Source organism: Lepidochelys olivacea, assembly GCF_965140295.1.
Source record: "Lepidochelys olivacea isolate rLepOli2 genome assembly, chromosome: 3".
Classification (NCBI taxonomy): domain Eukaryota; kingdom Metazoa; phylum Chordata; order Testudines; family Cheloniidae; genus Lepidochelys; species Lepidochelys olivacea.
The window spans coordinates 65,889,964-65,914,502 of record NC_140413.1 but is presented as its reverse complement, the minus strand read 5'-3'; the positions used below and the strand labels follow the sequence as shown (position 1 = coordinate 65,914,502).

Sequence of the window (24,539 nt, the reverse complement as noted above, 5' to 3'; positions counted from 1 at the left end):
TCCCTTTATATTTATGACAGAAGCTTTTCCTAATGTCCAACCTAAACTGCCTTTGCTGCAATTTAAGCCCATTGTTTCTTGTCCTATCCTCAGAGGTTAAAGAGAACAATTTTTCTCCCTCCTTGTAACAACCTGTTCTGTACTTAAAAACTGTTATGTTCCTGCTCAGTCTTCTCTTCTCCAGACTAAACAAACCTAATTTTTTTTCAATCTTCCCTCATAGGTCATGTTGTCTAGACCTTTAATCATTTTTATTGTTCTTCACTGGACTTTTTCCAAAATATGACACTCAGAGCTGGACACAATACAGGCAGTCCTCGGATTTATGACACAATTCGTTCCTGAAAATTGCGTCGTAAGTCGAAACGTTGTAACTTAGAACTGCAATCCACTCCATTGCGGGACCAAGTGTCGTAAAGTCGAAACAAATTGTCGTAAGTCAAATCAGGGTGTGAATTCATAAACAATGAACAGCACTGACGACATAAGTCAAATGTTGTAAAGTCGAGGACTGCCTGTACTCCAGTTGAGGCCTAATCCGCGCGGAGTAGAGCGGAAGAATTCCTTCTCGTGTCTTGCTTACAACACTCCTGCTAATACATCCCAGAATGATGTTTGCTTTTTTTTTTTTTTTTGCAACAGTATTACGCTGTTACTCATATTTAGCTTGTGATCCGCTATGATCCCCAGATCCTTCCACAGTACTCCGTCGTAGGCAGTCATCTCCCATTTTGTATGTGTGCAACTGACTGTTCCTTCCTAAGTGGAGTACTTTGCAATTGTCCTCATTGAATTTCATCCTATTTACTTCAGACCTCCTCTCCAGTTTGTTCAGATCATTTTGAATTTCAATCCTATCCTCCAAAACACTTCCAACCCCTCCCAGCTTGTTACCGTCAGCAAACTTTGTAAGTGTACTCTCTATGCCATTATTTAAAATCATTGAAGACGACATTGAACAGAACTGGACCCAGAACTGATCCCTGCAGGACCCCACTCGATATGTCCTTCCAACTTTACTGTGAACCACTAACTACTTTATGGGGACAGTTTTCCAACCAGTTATGCACCCACCTTATAGTAGCTCCATTTAGGCTGTATTTCCCTAGTCTGTTTATGAGAAGGTTATGTGAGATCGTATCAAAAGCTTTACTGAAGTCAAGATATACCACATCTACCGCTTCCCCCTATTCACAAGGCTTGTTACCCTGTCAAAGAAAACTATTAGGTTGGTTTGACATGATTTGTTCTTGACAAATCCATTTTGAATGTGACTTATCTTATTATCTTCTAGGTGTCTGCAAACTGATTGCTTAATTATTTGCTCCATTATTTTTCCAGGTACAGAAGTTAAGCTGACTGGTCTGTAATTCCCCGGGTTGTTCTTATTTCCCTTTTTATAGATGGCACTATATTTTCCCTTTTCCAGTCCTCTGGAATCTCACCTATCTTACATGACTTTTCAAAGATAACCACTAATGGCTCAGATAACTCCTCAGTCAGTTCCTTGAGTATTCTAGGCTGTATTTCATCAGACCTTGGGAACTTGAAAACATCTAACTTGTTTGAGTAATTTTTAACTTGTTCTTTCCCTGTTTTAGCCTCTGATCCTACTTCATTTTCACTGACATTCATTAAGTTAGATGTCCAATTGCTACTAAACTTTTTGATGAAAACTGAAACACAAAATGTATATAAATATAATGTATCCTCCTGGTTAGCAAAAAGAAGCACCACATTTAGTTGCAATTCAATCTGTTTAGATGGTTACCAACCAATGAGAATCAACCTTTCTTTTGGAAAATAACTAAAAGTGCAAGATGCAAAACAAGATTAAAATTGATTAATTAAATCAAGATGTCATACTTGCTGATTTAAATCATGGTTAAAATTGGTGATATAAACCACTGATTTAAAATAAATCTGCTCTGATTCATCTTAGAGCTAACGATTTCTATGACATACTGACTGACCTCTTCCTCCGCTAAAGGCTGACTGCCAAGACAGTCACTACCTGACAACAACATAGGATGGGAAGGGACCTCCTGGATCATCAAGTCCAGTCTCCTGTTATTGTAGGCAACCCTATCATAGCCCCTTTCATAAACTTACCAAGCTGCATCTTAAAACCAGTTATGTTTTTTGCCCCCACTACTCCTATTGGGAGGTTGTTCCAGAAGCTTACTCCTCTGATGGTTAGAAACATTCTAATTTCCAACCTAAATGTACCCATGGCCAGTTCTTGTGTCAACATTGACCATGGCGTTAAATAACTCCTCTCTCTCCCTGGTGTTTACCCCAAATGTATTTTTGTCTTTTATAGAGAGAAATCATAACCCCTCATCTCAGCCTTCATTTTGCGATGCTAAATATGCCAAGCTCTTAGTCTCCTTTTGTAAAATAGGCACTACATTGCCTGATCATCCTATTCAATTCAGTTTTAAATTTGCACTGGTATGCAGAGCAATTTGATACATGTAGTAGGAAAAGAAGAAAATTGGATTTGTGTATTAAGCTACAAGACATAATTGACAAGTCATGGAGGAAGTGACTGTGACAGTCAGGGTCCAGACACCCCAAGGGGAGAACAGGTGTTTGGACACTAAAGAATAAGCAGCTGAATTAACTGATTGTATATAATATTATTGTGTTAGACAAATGTTGACTCGGGTCTTATGAAAGCTTGTAATGTTCTAAACTTAATAATCATTATGGGATATGTATAAAGGCTACCATGATGAATTTATAGAGAGAGAGATCTGGGCTTAAACTTTGGCTCCACCTCACAGTAGGACAGTGAGTTATCAGACAGGGAGTGGCACCTACCAAGCCAGGTGTTTGCCCAAAACCATGAGTCTCCATGCCAGGAGAAAGGGAAAAGAGCCTTTTAAACAGGTGGCTTAAAACTGGAGTTTTCTTCCAGAACTTGAGGGACAGTCTTAAAGATGGCAGGCTGTCTGTGAATACTGGATCCTCCCCATGGCTAGGGTGTAAGCTGGGAAACTGTTCAAAGGCAACAGGCAACTTGTACTAGAAAAGGGATTTTGTCTAATACAGAAGTATAAAGCCTGAAGTTTTGTCCGTTTATTTACTGTATAACTTGTATGTTTGCTGTCCCTTATTTCATCTTTGAATCTTTTTCTATTAAATAAACCTTTTGTTCATTTTTACCCCAAGCAGGGTTTGTTATGCAAGCTATGTGGAGCATGGGGGCCCAAGTGAACTGATAACTGGGGGACTGGTTTCACATCTTTGGGGCGACAAACCAGAGGGGGAAGTCCAGGTGTCTGGTAATTAAGAACCCAGGAAGGATGGATATGAGGAGGCTCAGGACCAGAAGGGCTGATGGCAGAGGTGAAAGTAAGCTGGTCCGGTCCAGTATGGTGTACCGGCAAGAACATAACATTCTCTAGACCCCAGAATGTTCTAGTCCTAATTAATTAAGAGAACATTGAAGCGAAGTAACCCCCTGCAGTTGTTAGTGTTAAACACATTTTTCTGCTACATTAAATCTCATCTCCCACTTTAAAAGTTTAAAGAAACACATCCCTGACGTTGTTTGTCTTATTTTACACACATTCCCTGTTTAATAAAAAAAAAAATTAGGGGTAGTCTATTTTTTGTCAAGGTGAAAATTTCTTCGTCAAGCCAAGATCGAGACTCCAGAGGAACATTTTTCACAACGCAAAACCTGTTTTATCCGACACTTCACCAACCGGGAAGCTCTATAAACTGGCATTTCTGATCTTCACTCTGGCACAGGGCTGGGGTGCCAGACCCAGGGGCCACTCACTTGATGCGGCTTCCCACAAGCGGCGACCTGTCCCGGCTGCTCTGCGCATTGCCTCCGCCAGCACATACCGCCCCCACAGCTCCCATTCCCAGCCAATGGGAGCTGCAGAGTCAGTGTTTGGGCGGGGCAGGACGGGACAGAGGCAGGGCGTAGAGCCACCTGCCGTGCCTCTGCCTAGGAGCAGCTGGGACAGGTCGCCGCTTGTAGGGAGCCGACCAAGGTAAGTGGCCCCCGGATCCGGCACCCCCTCCTGCACACTAAGCCCCCTCCCACACCCAAACTCCATACCAGAGCCTGCGCTCCGCGCCCCCTCTTGCACCCCCAGCCCCACACCCAAACTCCCTCCCTCTTAGTTAAGTGGCATTTTTCTCTAACTTGCACTCTCCCATCATGCCAGATAAAACAGCTTTTACTATAATAATAAGTAAATAAAAAGATTTTTGTGGTCCACTCAATAGTGTCTGTCAGTCGAGATTTGGCCCGTGGTCCCCCTATTGACGGCCCCTAAAATAAATTGTTCTCCAATAATCAGCCTTTACATCTGTTTGCTCAGTAACTTTAATGAACATTATTGATAAAGATCACATTAATTTCAAAGAATTTGCCCTAATCCTCAACTGTGCATTTTCTGTAAATTTGAAAAATCTCATTGATTTTTTATTCTTTGTGGTGGGCAGTCTGATGGCATTTGTTATCTGAGGAAAAAATATTACATATAATTAAAATATTAACATTACTTTCCACTTAAGGATCTTAATATTCTGAAGCTCTCTCAGTTTCTATCATTTTTTCAGACGTTGGATGGCACATAGAATAATGTCATTTCTAAGAGCTTTTAAGCCATTCTGTTGCTATTTCTATATTTTATAATCCCAAATTTAAAAAAAAATCAGCAACCAAATTTTCAAACAGATATCGATATCCACCTCCTTTAACTCTGGGTTCTAATTTACTATTTGAGATCTTATCCAAAAGGCCTTTTTGTCTGTGTTTAAAATTTTAAGAGATTTTGGCTGTTTCTGAAGTGTACTGTAAAATGCCAGAGAACAATTAAGCACTAACAGCTGTTAGCAGAACCACAGAGAAACTCTAGCCAGATCACATCACCCTTTGCAGGCAGACAGCACCAACAAGCAATGCATCTTAACAACTTCATGAGCACTTGGATGAGTTCAGATGTTCCAGATTCTATGCATAATTTTGCTGGAAGGTGGAAGGTTTTGTGGTTTTTTTTAATTCTTCCAAAATTGTATAACTATCACATAGATTTGACTGAAAAATAGGTGCCACATCTCCTCCCACACCAAACTTCATGACCAATAAGGAATATAAAAAACACACAAAAGGCTACACCATTTCTCAGTCCAGTCAGAAATTTTAATATATGAACCCAAATAAGTACAGCGATTTTTTTTTGTTTGATTGATTGATGTTGACTTTCACAGCACACAAGCTTTCTGCTCATCCGAGCAAGTTATATACTGGTTCTGGAGTGTACTTGAGGTAATTGCTCTCTCCCTTCACTGAGGTTAAATGAAAAGTTATTCACCCAAAACCAGAAAATTTGTCTTTAATTAAACAAAATCATTTCTGAGTTACCTCAGTGGGGCTGTTATTTTCTTTAGAATTAAAAGTATTGGATTGTGGGGGTGGGACAGAGGATAACTTTACATCTCCGTCAATATGCTTTATCATGTGGGATATTCAGATTAGGAAGCAGTCTTTGGCTTCCTACTCTCCCACATTAGCCAAACCTGGTTATAATACCAGGATGTTATTTACAGTAGACTGGGGAGCAGGAATTAAGCTTTGTCATTTTGTAAATGTGGATGTCAGCTACTGTCACACAAAGACACGGCTATCCAACTTAAGTTATCTAATCTTCTTGCCAGAATAACTAGGTTTACTGAACTCTGGTATTTTTATAGCCTCTGTTGGAGAGCATGTATCCTTGATAACCCCTCTCAGTCTGTCTGGAAGAAATACTACCCTTGACCTTTACCTGGTTCTCCAGCCCCCACCCCACAAATATACACTCTGTCTAGTTAGGACAGGGGTCGGCAACCTTTAGCATGCGCCCCGCCCATCAGGGTAATCTGCTGGTGGGCTGCGAGACATTTTGTTTATGTTAATCGTCCGCAGACATGGCCCCCCACAGCTCCCAGTGGCCACGGTTTGCCATTCCTGGCCAATGGGAGCTGCGGGAAACGGCGGCGAGCATGTCCCGCAGCTCCCATTGACACTAAGCTGTCCTGAGCCACATCTGGAAGGAGTGAAGGTGCAACCTTACAAACTGGACCACTTACATGCAAGTGGACATGTGGCCCAAGAGCCTCAGGCATATCTGAACTGTTGTGGATGGCTGAGACAGCAGACTGAGGCAAAGTGCTGAATGATGTGAAAATGGTTGGTCAGCAGAAACGCTCTGTGTAAGCTCGAAAGCCTGTGTCTCTCACCAGTAGAAGTTGGTCCAATAAAAGATATTACCTTACTCACCATGGATCTTTAATATCCTGGGACAGACACAATTACCACAAAAGTGCATACAAAGAAAATATTGACATTTTGGGGTCAAAGTGCTCTTTAACACTACCCTGCCCCCAAGTAGAGGGGTTATGATATATATACACACTAATTTAAGATGAAGAATTGCTAAATGGTAAGATTAAGGGCCTTTAGGTATACTTTAATAATTTATAATTATGGATAGTGAATGAGTTTAGATGAGGTAACATTTAGGCCAAGCCCTCAGCCTAAATTTGCTTGGCAATGCGTGAGGTTTTGCCAGTTCTTCGCCTCTTACATAGATTGGCTGATTTGATTAAAATAATGTAACTTTGACAGGACAAAGGTGATGTTATGTTGGAAGATTTTAGGTAAAAGGGAAGTTAATTAGTATAATAAACACACAAACCTGTAATGACAAAAGTCCCCTTTTTCTGGGAAAACCCAGGAGCAGGGTGACATGGAAATGTAATGACATGAAAAGTCTAGACACAACTATAGATTCCTAAATTAAAGTTTGTGTATGCGTATTGTATGGGTTACATAAGACAAATGCTTAATGCTGATTGGAGAAAAGTTAAGGAATAGGTAATGTGGACATGTTTGAGAATATAAGGGAAGGAGGGCCCAAGATGGAGGAATACCACGCCAGAAAGCGAAGGAACTGGCCTGAAGAACCAGACTAGGGATCAGAGGAGGCGATGACCATCCTGATGTACAGGAGAACTTCCCAGTGCTCCAGAATGCAGTATCAGGGACCTCAATCAAATCCATCTTATATGTTTATTGTCTGGCATAAATATATGTTCAGACACTGTGACAATAATTCTGTCTGAAATTTTATGAATAAAGGTGAAAATTGATTAAGCCTAAATTGGGTACACTCATAGTTTCCCACCTTACATTCCCAAGATGCAGATTCACTTTTCAAGTCCTAGAAACATCACCTGAACATCTAGTTTAAAATGGAGTAGTGTACAGACATAATTATAAAAGCTATTCTTGAAACATGGTTCATGGAACAGCAGTGTTTGGTGGACAACTTATTAATGATTCATGCCTAGCTGGCTGATCACATGGTGCTATCTACTGATTTTCAACTGCTCAAAAGCCCAAATTCAGCTAAGTATTTGAGCATATGCTTAAGTCTATCCCTACTGAGAAAGGCACATATGCATGTTAAACAGCTCATGTTATAAACAGCTAAATTAAGATGAAAATTTACCAGTGAAAGCTTAAAACCCATCCCTTCTACCCTTACTGTGGTGGTGGTAAACTGATGATGTCCACTATATTACTTACCCATTTAAAAAAGAGTTACACTCTCCAGATAAGTGGTAAATATGGTAGAATTTATGATTGCTTTATAATTCAAAATACTTCTGCGAAGATAATTTCCCTAGCCTGTTAGTTTGACAATGTCAACCCCTTCTTTTTGCATTCTTCCACTGGCTCCCTTTTCTCCATTCCATCAAACACACACTACTTGTCTTCACTTTCCAGGCATATCCCCACCCTATGATCTCTCACACACTATCAAGATGTCAGCTTCCACCTCCAACTGGTCCATCATGCCAGTCTCCATCACCTATTTGTTACATTTTCAAACAAACACCTTTGCGCTTTCTCCCATGCTGTCCTTCGTGCTTGGGAGGAGCTCCCCATAAACATCTGCAAAAACTAGCATATCATCCTCCAAAGTCTTCCATGAAACTCTCCTTTTCCATAATGCTCACAAAAGAACCTTCACAATGGTTAAACTGCTGGTGAACAGAGACCACTGTCTATCATACTGGACAATATTGTCTCATTGTTTCTTTGTACTCCCCTGTCTGTTAGTATTCATCAATTGTAAGCTTTTGAGGGCAGGGACCATCTTTGTTTTGTTTTTGTACAGCTCCTAGCATCATGGAGTCCTGGACTCTGAGTAGGGCACCTAGGTGCTACAATAATACAAATAATAAATAATTTATAAATGAAATTCTATAAAACTATTTAATACCTTTTATCTTTCAGGGCTAACTGCTCCAGCTGGTTTCTCCAAAGTATATCATCTTCCGTTTTGTTGAAGAACATCAACTTCACTGTCCTTAAAACAAAAAAACCACACAACTTCAATATCAAGCTTTTAACGACGTATGAATGTGTAGCAACTATTAAATAGAAAGAAAATACTGCACATCTCCAGAACACATTTAATTATGAAGCAATTTAAGACCTATATTCTCTTAAGGACAAGAATGGCACATTTTTTAGGAATTCCACAGGCTTTAGTAACAGGACTATATACCTACCTAAAAGTGTCTCAATAGTATCTAAGTGTTACTGTGCTATGCTATTTTAATAAACGTTATGGAAGTAAAACCCTGCACACCTCTAAATAATTTGAACATTATACACTCCATGTTGTACAGATAAACTTTGAGTTTCAAAATGGTGATGATGGATTCTGGTTTCATCATTTGCCATTAGCTTTATAAATTACAGTACATTACCTAGTCTTAAAGTAATCTGGTTTTGAAGATATTTAGGTGAAAACTGGTGCTGATGAGACACTAACACAATAGTCCAACAATGACTTCTCACTGGACCCAGTACCAATGCATTATGCCCTTAATTTTAAATTACAGTTTATATAACATCCACCATCCCAAATGACCCCAGAACAATTTACAAACTACAGGTATACAGAGTGGTCAGATATCATTTTGATGGGCATTATAGAAAAAGCAGAGACACAAGTCACTTCATCTACCACTGAAATGCAGCTAACCTTCTGGGTGACTTGCTGCAACAAGACGACGACACTGATCAAGGCTCCCCATGTCCTTGTGGTAGATTAGACCTATATGATGCTGCACTGCCTCCTCTCACAGCACTCCAGTTTAGGTTAATCAATACAGTGTTTTTAAGCGTCATTTATTTTTACATGAAATTTTACTTGGCCCTCAAATTTTAACATACTACAGATTTTTCTATTGATAAGTAACTGCAACACAAAAGCTATTTGAGAAAGCTGGAGGCGACGGGAGCTGAGTAAGGGGCAGAGGCTTTTGGCAACCAGAAAAGGGCAAAAGATGGTTTTAGTTTGGGGAAGATAAGTATTCAGGAAGCAGGTGAAGTTTCTGACACTGGGAAGGCTGCACCTCCTCTTTCCCTTCCTTGGGGGCAGGGGCAGAATGACTAAGAGTTTGCCTACATGCAGAATTGCACCCATTTAAATTAAGATGCAATTTTAAGACACTTCAGTTAAAACGGTACAAAAGGCTCTGTCAACACTTCAGTCTACCACAGGCTTATTTCAATTTAGCATAAAACAATTAGGAACAGGTTTAAAACTAAAAAAATCTAAAATAAATTACTAGACCAGCATGTAGGTAATAAATTATTAAATCCGCTCACATTCCATAGTTCTTGGCAATTGCATTTTACTTAACAGGTTTAACTAAACTGATGCAAACATACATAGACAAAAGTTTGTATCTGATGGAGGGATGCAGGTTTGAATTCCTTCTACCTAACAACAACAAGTAATCATATTAGCTTGCAGTTAAAGAGTTAATGTAGACATTTAAGTTATCATACTCCAGATTTAACATCCCATTGACATGAATGAGGTAGTTCATACCTATCTCAGTCCTACTGTATTAGGTAGCCTGCAAGATCAGGCAGACATGAGTATTTACATTAGGTTCACATTTATACACTTATCTTTTAAGGTCTAGAGACTATTTCTAAAAAAATAGAACGCTTACACTCTGGAGCACAATTATGTGGAAGTTTCAAAACAATCTACAATTCAGTGGCAATTTATATGGCTATGAAACTGCATCTTCAGAGTCTTGATCCTAATCCTTACTACGTAGAACTAACACCAGGCAGCACATTAAAAAAAAAAACAACGAAGACAGGAGAAAATGGGCAATCTGGGCCAAAGGTACTGTCAAGGCTGATTCCCCACTCTGGCACTTTGAGTGAAGAAGGTGGGGGCCCGCAAGGATTCTAAAAATTAATACTGGCAACTCCAGGCTTGTATTAAACTCCCAAGATTACAGCTTCTCTCTGACTTTGGATGAGAAGATGCTGCCACCACACAAGTGCAAACTCCCCCCCTGCCCCCCCCCACCACTTTTGAGATCACAGGAAGGAGCACTTCGGAATTTCTTCCTTTGGGGTACCCTCAAGCCCTTTCACACACACCCCTGGGGAAGAGCTGAGAAAGAAAACAAAGGAAATCAGCTGCTGCCACCAGCTAATTACACAACATATGCACAAACCTTTTAGGACACCAAAAAATAATCCTGTTCTTAAAAAAGGTAAATTTTATTAAAAACAAAAAGAAAGAAAATTCATCTGGAATTTAAGCTTTTTACTAGATCTTAAGAAAAACAATTACAAAAATTAAGCATCAAGTTAGCTCTCGAGGTTCAGCTTAAAGGTTACAAGCAAAACAAAAGCATTTGAGGGTTATCACAGAGGAGTCCACAAGCCAATAAGAAATAAAAGAAATAACCCTAATTGTGTCTTCCTAGACATTCCCTGATTTACTTTCATACCCGAGGTTTCAGATAAGCAATTCCTAGGTATGATTTTTCATACCTGGCTTAAAGCTTCCTACAGCCTGCTCTGCGTCTCCTCTCTCTGGAGGATAAGACAGACAAAAGGGGAGTCTTGTTTCAATTTTAAAAAGTTCTAGCCTTTCCACTGGCTCTTTTGGCCATGTGCCCAGTCACTTCCTTTTACGTATGCATGCAGTCAAGACTTTTTAACCCTTTACAGGTAAAGTAGAGAACAGCTATCAAGAGGGATTTTATAGCTAACTGGCTGGCTGGGTGTTCATAAAAGGAAGCTACCCTCCCCCCCTTATCACAGGTATTCTTAGGGCTTGTCTACATAGGGAAATTACTTCAGAACAGGGTAGGGTGTGAATTTAAAGTGCTAGAGTTATTCCAGGATAAAAGTGTGTCCAAAGGGGGAGTTATTCCAGAACAGCTATGCCAGTTAATTTCCCCATGTAGACAAGCCCTTAAGAAAGAGAGTCATGGAATCTTTATTGTTTGCTTTGCATATATGCAGCCTTGAAGATGCTGCATTGTGCAATATTTCATATTCTCTGTTGCAGTTAGGGCATACTTCCCATTTCTGGGAAACCTCTCTTTCCAATACTGACTGAAGCCAAACATAACGAGAACGATCTGCTATCAAAAGCAAGTTCATTTTCTGCTTCTGGAAAAAAAGGAAACAGTTCTTGTGTCACATCTACTTCATCACTGGAGTTAAAAAATGGAGAAGGGAAGAGTTCCAAGAAATTCACACAATTCAAAAGAGAGTTTCAATGGTATATAGGGTTTTGGGAAATAGCCAGGTAGGGGCCAATAAAGAGATTTTAGAAATAATTTTTATGCTAGTTGAGTGGTTGGCACACAACAAACTAGGTTCAATATAAAACCTTAGATCTCAATTTCCTTGGAAATGAAGAAAATTAAGTTTGTTACAACAATTAAGCACTGTCAAACACGTTGACGCTGTGTCCCACTTCAGCATCTGCTACTTTGGCCAGTAATTACTGAAAACCCTCCTGGAGAATGAGGGCATCTGGTAGAGAAAGGGGGTTGGGAACAAATGTTATTGGGCTCCCTTGCTGGTAAGGCACTGGGGATGCTAACTCCTGCCACACTACAGCTCAGTACTTTTAAGTGATTGCAAATGGTATAACATGCTATGATTCAATTCTGGGAAGAATATAAAAAACTAGCTAACCTGTCCTAGAGGCACCATTCTCCAGTGATGTTATTTCTAAAAATAATCCGTGGAGCATGTAGTGGTCTTACTGGTAGTCAAACTGCAAAATACTCTGGGGTCACAGGACAAAATAAAAATTGAAGTTGCCAGACTCTTAATGAGGTCCGAAGTGTATTTCTAGAATACAACCTTTAAGACTGTGATAATATTCACTTGGAAAGATAAAGCATTTTTAGTTTTACTGCAAGTTTCTGATTTTCTACCACCTCCTCTCTTCCTAAAAAAGTAGTCAGTCTTTTTTACTTACCCAGTCATACACAGAAATCAGCATCAAATAATTAAATCTGCAAATTCCTTCCAATCTAACAGCCACAATTCTACAAAGCCTTTTTTGGCAATTCATACATCAGTTGTATCATTGTCAAATACTTTACAGTATGTTGTATAGCTAAACTGTCAGATCTAAAGGTATTTTTCACTATTAAAAGAAAGATGTCTGAACATAAGAAAATCTGGGGACCAAAGATGGGGTAATTTAACATGGACATTTTTAGAACACAATACAGTGGAAAAAATGAGTTATGAATGTAATTTGGTTTTATATCATAAATCCACCTTCACAGTCCACACAATAAAAAAAATATAAAAATTAAAAGCACTCCTCTTGCAACTTTTAGAAAAGAAAGTGGGGTTTCAAGAAATACGAAGGACAGGTAATAAGGAGCCAACTGTGGTCAGAACCAAGTTTAAGTAGTTTGTTTGAAATACACATGGCCCACCACCAATTTAAATACCAATGGTACCAACTTAAAGTCAATCCAACATTTTATAGGTATTCCTTATAAAAGCCAGAAGACAAGCAGAAAATAATCAGTCACTCAAACCAGTGAGAAAACATGTTGCTGCACTCTGAACAAGGTGATAGAAACCCTGTTGAGAACACCACAATAAGCGACTCTGGATTCCTTCAGCAAGTTCATAGGATTTTTAAGAGAAGAGCCTATGCATGCTATACTATGTATGAAATAATGGTCTTCTATGGAAAGGATAAGATCAAAATTAATGCCAAGATGCTTCACTGTCAGTGGACTTGCTGAGCAGTAGTGAATAAGCAGGGAATGCAAAAGAATGATAGCACCTCCATAACCACCTTTACCCTCCAACAAGGCCTTGTTTTCTCAGAATTAAGGATAAGGCATCCCCAACACACCTAACTAGCAGTACTATCCAAATGTTCTTCCAGTTAACTAAGAAGCTGATTTTTCAGGTTCCACAAGGCAAGAGACAGTTATATACCATCTGCTACCAATGAGAAACACCTGCAGCATCCAGTCACCATCTATGCTTGAGCTCCCGAAGTTCACAGATGAGGGAAAAATTTCCCTGAAACAGACCAGGCTTTACAGTATACCAAGGTACAACACTTCCTAATCCATTTTCTATTATTCCTGTAGAACTGATTTCAGTCATTTACCCTCTACTTCCTCATTAAAGATTAATCTGGTTTGGTGCCTAAGCCATAAGGAGTATACTAACCTCAGACTACAAACATTAGTCAGAACATAGTTCAGTAGTTTAACCATTGGTGTGAAGCCTGTGCCTGCTGCCAATAAAAAGAGATCTTCTAAAGTTTGAACTTGTGACTTCTTGAAGCTACCTTCAGAATTGCTCACGGAAATATAGTCTCCTATATAACAAAAACAGAACAGTATATGTTACTGAAGTGGAAGTCAGAATACTGATGATCTATTCTATACAAGCTCTTATGCTGCCCTCATCACTGTAGTATTTTCAAGAACAGCACTGACATGACTAATCTGTCACATATGGTTCATTCTCTCATTCTGTCACCAACGAAAAACTGGATGTGCAATGTAATGTTTTGGTAGGGTGTTTGGGTTTGTTTTTGTTTTTTGTACAAATACACAGCCATGGTTTAGATTAGTGATGACAAAGTCAAAAGTGTGTCTTGCACTTGGAGCAGTAGGCATTGAGGTTTGTGCTAACATCAATCACACAAAAATAAACCTAGGTTTTTTTCCCCAAGTATCAGAGAAACTGTAAATAATGTACATAGAAAGAAACTTTACAATAAGCTAGCTATAATTATTTAGGGAAAACTCTGGAAGAGTAGACCCCAATGTGAATATTTTACAGCACAGTTCCTTACAAAACTAGATAGGATATGGCTAAAGGAATAAGGTTTCAAATACTAAATGTAACAAGGGCACAAAGGAGAAAACACACATATGTAAGTGGGTACCAATTTGAACAGTCTGTAGTGGGAATGATACATATAAATGATTTAGTGCAAGAAAACACTTACCAATTTGCAGGTGGTCAAGTTCTGGTGTGAAAAGTCCATTGGGATAAATTTTGATCATTAAAATTAGGTGTGTACCATCATAGTGAGATGGTTCCTTGAAATCTGATTTCAAAGAACAAGATACAGGTGTATATGGCTTCACTATCTCAGTTCCTATGCAAACAGAAGAAAAGGGCAAAATGAAACTTATAGCACAAAAGACAACTCATACCAAATGATTTTAATGTGATCATATCCATCAAGCAGCCTGTCTACTCCTATAATTTCTCAGCAGCTGTTCCAAATTTTCAAGTTTTTTTTTTTTTTTTATAAAACAGGTTTTAGCATTAAACACAAACAAAGAAAAGTAAATGCAGCCAAGTGCTATTTCAGATTTATAACAAGTCTCAGCTAATTTACTAATTCCAGCTAGCTCAAGGACTAAGCCTACTACTCAGGGTAAAATGTGTCAATGTAGCCGCATCCCCACCCAGAGCCTTTCCAACCTATTTCAAACAATTACTTTACACTGAAAAGAAAGTTTCTCTTAATACATAGCACCACACACACACACATACCCTTTGAGATGTCTCTCTCTATGGGTGCTTCACCTCAGATGCACATTTGCCTCTCGTGCCCTTGAATGGAGATTTCTAGCTAGCACTGTCTGTTCAGCCTTCACACATGCCCCATGCCTCCTCATGGCAGACACCGAGGCTATACATGGGTGTGCTCGCAAACCTCCCTTAGTTTTTCTCTACTAAGTAAGAAAATCCTCCAAGGAACAACCAAAGCAGAGGGAAAGGACGGCAATAGTGGAGCATCCGTAGGGACATACATCTTGAAGAACTACAGTTACTGCACAAGGCAATGTTTCCTCCTTTTTGAGTAGCATCCCTATGAGTACACTGTACACCAGCATACACCATCAAGGCAGCAGGTTACAGAAGAAGTTCCCAAGGTTATGTGGGAAGAAACTGAATACGCAGTTCGTAACATAAAGAGAGAGAGAAGAGTCTGGGAGTGGACGATGTTTGGTCAGAGTATCTCAAAGCAGGGGAAGATACTCTCTTCAAAGCATTGGTGCAACAGTTCACCATCTTTACATCAACAGAAAGCGTGTTCGAGGTGCATGGAAGAAATCAAAAACAATACTATTGATGAAAAAAGGCAATCCAGAAGAACTGAGCAACTATTGTCTGATCACACTCCTCTCACAAGTGTGTAAAGTCTTCATCCGTGTCATACTCAATCAGATTAAGAAGGATCTTGAAATGCATGAAAACAGAGAACAAGCTGGTTTCTGCTCAGGGTATTCGACAATTGATCACATCCACTCAGTTCGGCAGCTCATTGAAAAATGCTAGGAATATAAAGTACCATTGTGTATTGAATTTGTTGACTACAAAAAGGCATTCAACTTGTGGAGATTAAGGCTGTGCTCAACGCACTCAGTGAAATCGGAAATGACCCGAGGTACTTCGACCTCCTGGAACAAATTAACCACAATTTCTCGACAGAGATAACATTATTCAATGTCCCCTGCATTATTACTACTATCTCAGAGAAATCAGTCAAGGGGACACAATCTCACCAAAGCTGTTTGCAGCAGCACAGGAGTTTCTGTTCAAGAAATTGAACTGGGAAGAAGGAATCAGAATTGATGGAGAACAGTTAACATATCTTCTCTTCGCTGATGATTGTGTACTACTGGCAAAGGACACAGCAGAACTGGAGAACAAATTCCAGCAACTGCAAACACTTTCGCATGATATCAAGTTGGAAGTGAACACATTGAAGATGAAGTGGATGCGGAATGAGCATTGTGCAGAAGGAATCATCACTGTAAACGGAAAAGAAATCGAGGAGGTTGACAAATATATTTACCTGGGTCAGCAGCTGAGCAGAGACAACTCATTCGAAGGAGAATGCAGGAGAAGGCGAAAGGTAGGGTTGGCAAGTTTCAACAAAATAAAGACTTCTCTAACAGATGATGAGCTGCCCATGAAGAAAAGGAAAGAACTGTTTAACTCCACTGTTCTACCAGCAATGATGTATGGAGCAGAAAGCTGGTCAATGATGAAAGCAGAAGAAGAAAAATTCCCTGTCACCCAGCGAGCAATGGAAAGGCGAATGTGTAAGATATCGCTCCGATATCATATACCGAATGAGGAGATCAGAAGGTGTAGAAAGGTAACCGATGTAGCGCAGGCAATGTACGACGCAAAGCAAAGATGGGCAGGTCATGTAGTCCGCAGGCAAGACAATAGGTGGACAATCTGCATTAGTGACTGGATCCCCAGAGACCACATGCGATCACTGGACAGACCGAAAATGCGCTGGGCCGATCCCATGACAAAATTCTATGGCCATAAATGGAAAGAACTCCCTCGCAACAAGAGAAAATGGTGTGGCATCAACTTGCATTCATGGAGGGACGGACAAGGACAAGCTGGACAAAGGTGACCCCTATGAGTGATCAATTTCAGGTGATTTCTGAGCAGAATCCCCAGGAGCAGGGAGCTTCAAAACAGGATCCACAACTGAAGATGGCTCTGCAGAGCCAAGGGCCACTTCAGATTTGACAGCATGGAGCGGGGCGTAATGACAGCATGGAGCGGGGCGTTTGAAAACATATGGATTGAGGCCCAGGTAGCAGCTCTACATATCTCAGAAACTGGGATATTCTTCAAAAATGCAGTAGATGTCACTTGAGTGCATTCTCACCCCCCTGGGGCAGGCTGAGCACCTGTAGACTTGTAACAGATATAGATATAACTTGATACCCATCTCGAAAGTCTTTGAATAGAAATACCCTTAGAACTATGCACAAAAGATATGAAGAACCTAGGCAATCTCCTCAACTACTTAGTTGTATTCAAGTAGAAGGCTAAGGCCCTTCTAAAATGCAGGGTATGAAAGTAGGATTCTGGCTGAGAATTGTGAGATTTTTAGAAAGAGTATCAGTAGATGGATAGACTGGTTAAGATGAAAATCCAGCGCAATCGTGGATGGAAACCTAGGATGTGGACCTAAAGAAACCTTCTACCCAAAGAACATGGTGAAAGAGGAATCTGTCATCTGAGCTCAGATTTCCTTGACTCTACAGGCCAACATGACAGCAACTAGGAAGGCAGTCTTCATAGACAAAAGAAGGAGGGAGCAGGTAGCCACTGGTTCAAACAAATGTCTCGTCAGCTCGTTGAGGACTGGACTGAGGTCCCAGGATGGAGTGGGTGTCTAAAGTGGGAAAATAGGTTACTCAGACCCTTCATAAATCTGTACAACACCGGGTGACCAAAAATGGAGCATCCCCTCAACTGGAGGATGGCAGCCAAGTGTACCTTGACTGATCCGATGGATAACATGGACGTCTTCAAATCCAGGGCATAATTCAGGATAAGGGAAAGGGGACCCAATTCAGGTAGGAGGTACTGACGACGACACCAGTCAGCAAATCTTTTCAAATTCTGCAAGTTCGCAGGTTGATGTTTTCCTACTGTGTAATAGAACACGTGCTAAACCTCCATGAAGCAGAAAACCTCTATTGCTAAGGTTTCAGAGTAACAGCCATGTTAGTCTGTATTCGCAAAAAGAAAAGGAGGACTTGTGGCACCTTAGAGACTAACAAATTTATTTGAGCATAAGCTTTCGTGAGCTACAGCTCACTTCATCGGATGCATTACTATTACTAAGAACCATCCAGGAGTCATGCTCTGAGATGGAGAGCTGCCACATTGTGGTAAAGCACACTACATGTCCGAGACAGGGGATGAGGAAAGGTCAGGAGCTTGACTGGCAGTTAGACACACAGCTGAATCAGGAAAGGGTGCCAAGCTTATCTCAGCCAGGTAGGTACTATGAGAAAAACTCCAGCCTTGACCTGCCTGATCTTATCACCCTTAGAATTAGAGGTGTCAGGGGAAAGACACAAAACAGACTTCTTCCAAGGTAGAAAAGAGGCATCCTCAGGCAGAGATGACCCAAATGCCCCCTTGTACAGAAAAGACGACACTTCTTGTTTTCAGAAATGATGAAAAGATCTATCTCTGGCCATCCCCATCTCTGGAATATGTCTTTGAAGACCTGCACGTCCAGCTCCTATTCATAGTCATGGGAAAAAAGTGTCTGCTGAGGGCCTCTACAGTGGTGTTCCAGATGCCTGGAACGTAGGCTCCTGAAATTTGGATGTGGTTGGCTATGCACCAGTTCCAGAATTTTACAGCTCTGACGCACAAGGAGGGAGATCTTGCCTGATCAAGGGCAGGAAATGAAGGCAAGCGTTTCTGACTGCCCTGAGCTCCAACAGGTTGATGAGGAGACTAGTTTGTGGGCCATCCATCTGCCTCGAACTACCAGGGTACCAAGGTGGGCTCCACAACCTAACAGGGATATTTCAGTTGTTAGAGTCACTGTCAGGTCTGGAAGGTGGAAAGGGACAGCCTTGCAGATGTGGAGTTGCTTTGTTCAAAGTTCAGGGAATTCTTTATGTGCAAGGGGGTGTCCAAGATGTCCCTGGTCAGAGAATAGGCAGTTCTCAACCAATCTTTGAAGCAGCAAAGGTGTAACCTTGTATGATTGTTAACAAAGGTACATGCTGCCATATGCCATGAGGAGTTGAAGATAGTTCCTTATTGATGTCTGAGAGCTTCCCTGAATCATCCCTCCAGTCCTGACAGTCATAAAATTTGTCTAAAGGAAGGTATGCTCTAGCTGTCACTGAGTACAATAAACTGAATTCCTTGCATTGGTACTTACGTGGATTTCTTTATGTTCAGCTGTAGGTCCAACTCTCAGAAAAAAGCAAGAGCCTTCTGATTGGATGACAACACTGTCTCGAAAGAGCAGTCTTTGAGAAGCGAATCGTCGAGCTATGGGAAAATGAAGATAAGCCACCACTATGGCTAGAAACTTCAAGAACACCCTTGGAACTGAAGAGGAACACTCTGTACTGGAAATTATCTTGGCCCACAGCGAATCGCAGGTATTTGCTGTGTGATCAGTGTGTGGCTGTATGGAAATAAGTGTCTTGTAGGTCAAGGAACGAAAACCAATCCTCTTCCTCTAGCGTAGGAATTATAGCTGCTAGATTCACCAACCTGAACTTTTGAGGCTTCATGAACTTGTTCAGCTACCTCAGAGCAGCCTCCAACCTCGGTCCTATTTTGGTACTAGGAAGTATATTGTATAGAACCCCCTGCCATCGTAAGGAGAAGGAACTGGCTCTATCGCTCCTAGCTTCAGAAGAGAGTCCACCTCCTGTTTTAGTAGAAGTTCGTGAAAGGCAGGCCTGAAGAGAGGTGGGGAAAGAGTCAAAAACTGGATGGTGCAGTCCAATGTTATGATCTCCAAGATCCACTAGTCCATAGTGATCCACCCCCAAGTCTGGCGGAAATGGACAAGGTGGTCCCCAAATGGAGGGAAGTGGGCAAAAGGGTGCAACTATAAAAATCAGAGGAATAAAAGGAATCAAACACTCAACCAGCCAATCAAAACTGTTGCATAGATCAGCGTTTTTCAAAGTTCGGGTCGCGACCCAGTACTGGGTCACGGCATGTACGGCACTGGGTTGCTCTGGGCAGCACAGCCGACCAGGCTGTTAAAAATCCCGTTGGCGGTGCTGCCCAGCTAAGGCAGGCTAGTGCCTACCTGTTCTGACACTGGGCTGCACCCCAGCAGTGGGTCCGGCTTCCAGGCAAGGGGCCACAGGGTTCCGCGTGCTGCCCCAGCCCTGAGCACCAGCTCCACACTTTATTCTCTCAGTGAGTCATAATGCCAATCCTCAGTTACTAGTTGAATAACAGACAGTCTTCAGTGACAACTCTAATAAATCAATCACTTAGCATAGCAGAAATAAAGTCAGAAAGAAATAAAGACTAATTCACAATGAATGCAAAAATCTCAATGCTTCTTGGCATTTAACTTAAGTATCAACTTCATTTTTTATCTAGGAACAAATGATCCATTTCCCTGTGATGCTGTTTTAATGGTCATCACTTCCTTATTGTTTCTGTAAAATCTAAGAGGTTGCAAGAACTAGGAGACATCAACATACAGCAATTTGAGGGTTTTTTCCTACTTCAAAGCAATACATTTGGGAATTATCAACTTCCCCTTCATCTTTAAATGAAAGATTTATTATGGGGGGGAGACTGGAAGGCTTTCTTCATCACTCCAAACAACAACATTGACACAGGTCCCCCAGTCATAAAACTGCTCAGTGAATGACAAAGCTAAACTAAATGCTGAAGAGAAGAAAAAAAACGTGTGTGTTTGTTCTTGTTTAAAATAGAAGCACTTTTTTGGCATGATGCATTTTATTTTTTTAAGCAACTCAGTATTACAAGGAGTGACTGAAGTAAAGTTTTCAGTAATTCTCTTCCCATTACTGTACCTAAAATATTCCTATCGCCACCTTGCCTTTCATTATGGTCTTCCATAGTTAAGGAAGCATCAAAATTTTCTCTTTTACAGAATCTTTACATCAGTGTCTCACCTTTTTCAGAACCCTTTTTAGTAAATATGCAATGGGGAATTTGAACCAAATTTCAGACACTAACTAACATTTTATCTCCAATATATATTTTGTGTTTGTATGTTGATTTTCCCCCAAAATGTGAACTTCTGCTGTCCGCTATGCAGTAACATTGTGACATCAGAGCTACTCAGCCCCTCAATCACTCCAGTTAATTGGCATACTTGGGAAGAATCACTATTTGCCCTGGTTGTCATGGCTACCTTTGATGACTGATTTGCCTCAGAAGACTAGCATTTCTGCAGAGAAGGGGCCCACAAAGAACAGTAATCAAAACAGAGTGGGTTCAGATAAGCTCCTACTGTACTCTGAGTCTGAACTGTAAATTACACTACTTTTCAAACAACAGGTTTCAGAGTAGCAGCCACATTAGTCTGTATTTGCAAAAAGAAAAGGAGGACTTGTGGCACCTTAGAGACTAACAAATTTATCTGAGCATAAGCTTTCGTGAGCTACAGCTCACTTTATCAGATGCATGCCGTGGAAAATACAGTGGGGAGATTTATATACACAGAGAACATGAAACAATGGGTGTTACCATACACACTGTAACCAGAGTGATCAAGTAAGGTGAGCTGTTACCAGCGGGAGAGCGGGGGAGGGAGGAAACCTTTTGTAGTGATAATCAAGGTGGCCATTTCCAGCAGTTGACAAGAACCTGTGAGAAAGGGGAGGGGGGCGGAGAGGAGGAAGAGGAGAATAAACATGGCAAAATAGTTTTTCTTTGTGTAATGACATATCCACTCCCAGTCTTTATTCAAGCCTAAGTTAATTGTATCCAGTTAGCAAATTAATTCCAATTCAGCAGTTTCTCGGAGTCTGTTTTTGACTTTTTTTGTTGAAGAATTGCTATTTTTAGGTCTGTAATCGAATGACCAAAGAGACTGAAGTGCTCTCCAACTGGTTAAAACTATTTCCCCATGTTTATTCCCCCCCACCACCACTGTTCCTCACACGTCTTGCCAACTGCTGGAAATGGCCCACCTTGATTATCACTACAAAAGATTTCCCCCCTCCCCCGCTGGTAACAGCTCACCTTACTTGATCACTCTGGTTACAGTGTGTATGGTAACACCCATTGTTTCATGTTTTCTGTGTATATAAATCTCCCCACTGTATTTTCCACTGCATGCATCCGATGAAGTGAGCTGTAGCTCACGAAAGCTTATGCTCAAATAAATTTGTTAGTCTCTAAGGTGCCACAAGTACTCCTTCCCTTTTCAAATGGTAATTCTTACTTGTTCTCAAGAAGGGTTACGTGAAAATAAGCAACAAAACTACAGCTCCTTTCCATCTATTAGTTATGCTTCTTACAAATTGGAGGTTATGGTTTTGAACATTTACCTTTTTAGAGAATGGGAAATTATAGACATGAGTCCCTACTCAAACAGTTACCCAGTTACAAAGTCTGTCATTTAGAAGCTGCAGTAACATCGACATTGCATTAAAAACATGCTTTGTTTGCAAACAACTTAATTACTTGCAATATATTGGTCAATATGGCACTGAGTGGTGAAATACAGAACTTCAAAGATGACAATGACAATAAAACACACATTTAAGACAACCACCATTTAGGCCTTCTGATTTTAGGTTTTAACTAGTAAACCCCAAAAGAATACTTTCTGGAGGCTCAGCTTCCTGTGTCCATGATGGAGCTGATGCCATGTTAATTTTTGCATTCTCCTCCCCCTTGAGATAATTAAGTGGCTGTCAATCATTTGATTGCTTTGTTTACTTTTATGTAAATGTGCTTTCATTGTTTGTCTCAGTTTACACTGGAGAGAGTACACATTCAAGCAGATGGACCACATTTCTTTGTCTAGGGTGGGGTGATGTAAGCTCTGTCTGCCAAATATATTAAAACTTTTCATATATCACCCCTACGTACACCATGCAGTGATGCTAATGATCAGCATAAAGAAAAGGAGGACTTGTGGCACCTTAGAGACTAACCAATTTATTAGAGCATAAGCTTTCGTGAGCTACAGCTCACTTCCTCAGATGCATATCGTGGAAACTGCAGCAGGCTTTATATATACACAGAGAATATGAAACAATACCTATTCCCACCCCACTGTCCTGCTGGTAATAGCTTATCTAAAGTGATTTCCAGCACAAATCCAGGTTTTCTCACCCTCCACCCCCCCACACAAATTCACTCTCCTGCTGGTGATAGCCCATCCAAAGTGACAACTCTTTACACAATGTGCATGACAATCAAGCTGGGCTATTTCCTGCATAAATCCAGGTTCTCACATCCCCCCACCCCCATACACACACAAACTCACTCTCCTGCTGGTAATAGCTCATCCAAACTGACCACTCTTCAAGTTAAAATCCAAGTTAAACCAGAACATCTGGGGGGGGGGGGGTAGGAAAAAACAAGAGGAAACAGGCTACCTTGCATAATGACTTAGCCACTCCAAGTCTCTATTTAAGCCTAAATTAATAGTATCCAATTTGCAAATGAATTCCAATTCAGCAGTTTCTCGCTGGAGTCTGGATTTGAAGTTTTTTTGTTTTAAGATAGCGACCTTCATGTCTGTGATCGCGTGACCAGAGAGATTGAAGTGTTCTCCGACTGGTTTATGAATGTTACAATTCTTGACATCTGATTTGTGTCCATTTATTCTTTTACGTAGAGACTGTCCAGTTTGACCAATGTACATGGCAGAGGGGCATTGCTGGCACATGATGGCATATATCACATTGGTGGATGTGCAGGTGAACGAGCCTCTGATAGTGTGGCTGATGTTATTAGGCCCTGTGATGGTGTCCCCTGAATAGATATGTGGGCACAGTTGGCAACGGGCTTTGTTGCAAGGATAAGTTCCTGGGTTAGTGGTTCTGTTGTGTGGTATGTGGTTGTTGGTGAGTATTTGCTTCAGGTTGCGGGGCTGTCTGTAGGCAAGGACTGGCCTGTCTCCCAAGATTTGTGAGAGTGTTGGGTCATCCTTTAGGATAGGTTGTAGATCCTTAATAATGCGTTGGAGGGGTTTTAGTTGGGGGCTGAAGGTGACGGCTAGTGGCGTTCTGTTATTTTCTTTGTTAGGCCTGTCCTGTAGTAGGTAACTTCTGGGAACTCTTCTGGCTCTATCAATCTGTTTCTTTACTTCTGCAGGTGGGTATTGTAGTTGTAAGAAAGCTTGACAGAGATCTTGTAGGTGTTTGTCTCTGTCTGAGGGGTTGGAGCAAATGCGGTTGTATCGCAGAGCTTGGCTGTAGACGATGGATCGTGTGGTGTGGTCAGGGTGAAAGCTGGAGGCATGCAGGTAGGAATAGCGGTCAGTAGGTTTCCGGTATAGGGTGGTGTTTATGTGACCATTGTTTATTAGCACTGTAGTGTCCAGGAAGTGGATCTCTTGTGTGGACTGGACCAGGCTGAGGTTGGTGGTGGGATGGAAATTGTTGAAATCATGGTGGAATTCCTCAAGGGCTTCTTTTCCATGGGTCCAGATGATGAAGATGTCATCAATATAGCGCAAGTAGAGTAGGGGCTTTAGGGGACGAGAGCTGAGGAAGCGTTGTTCTAAATCAGCCATAAAAATGTTGGCATACTGTGGGGCCATGCGGGTACCCATAGCAGTGCCGCTGATCTGAAGGTATACATTGTCCCCAAATGTGAAGTAGTTATGGGTAAGGACAAAGTCACAAAG

The 24,539-nt window shown here is 40.9% G+C and overlaps 1 protein-coding gene across 1 annotated transcript in view; it reads right to left on the bottom strand.

The window, feature by feature from the left end:
• Positions 1–24,539, bottom strand: part of CYB5R4 (cytochrome b5 reductase 4) — an 84,906-nt gene that overhangs the window by 3,564 nt on the left and 56,803 nt on the right. The window contains exons 12-14 of the mRNA XM_084624578.1: positions 14,367–14,519; positions 13,577–13,727; positions 8,301–8,387 (exon numbers count right to left, since the gene is read on the bottom strand). Of these exons, the coding sequence (XP_084480704.1) occupies positions 8,301–8,387; positions 13,577–13,727; positions 14,367–14,519 (391 nt within the window). The remainder of the gene's footprint in view (positions 1–8,300; positions 8,388–13,576; positions 13,728–14,366; positions 14,520–24,539) is intronic.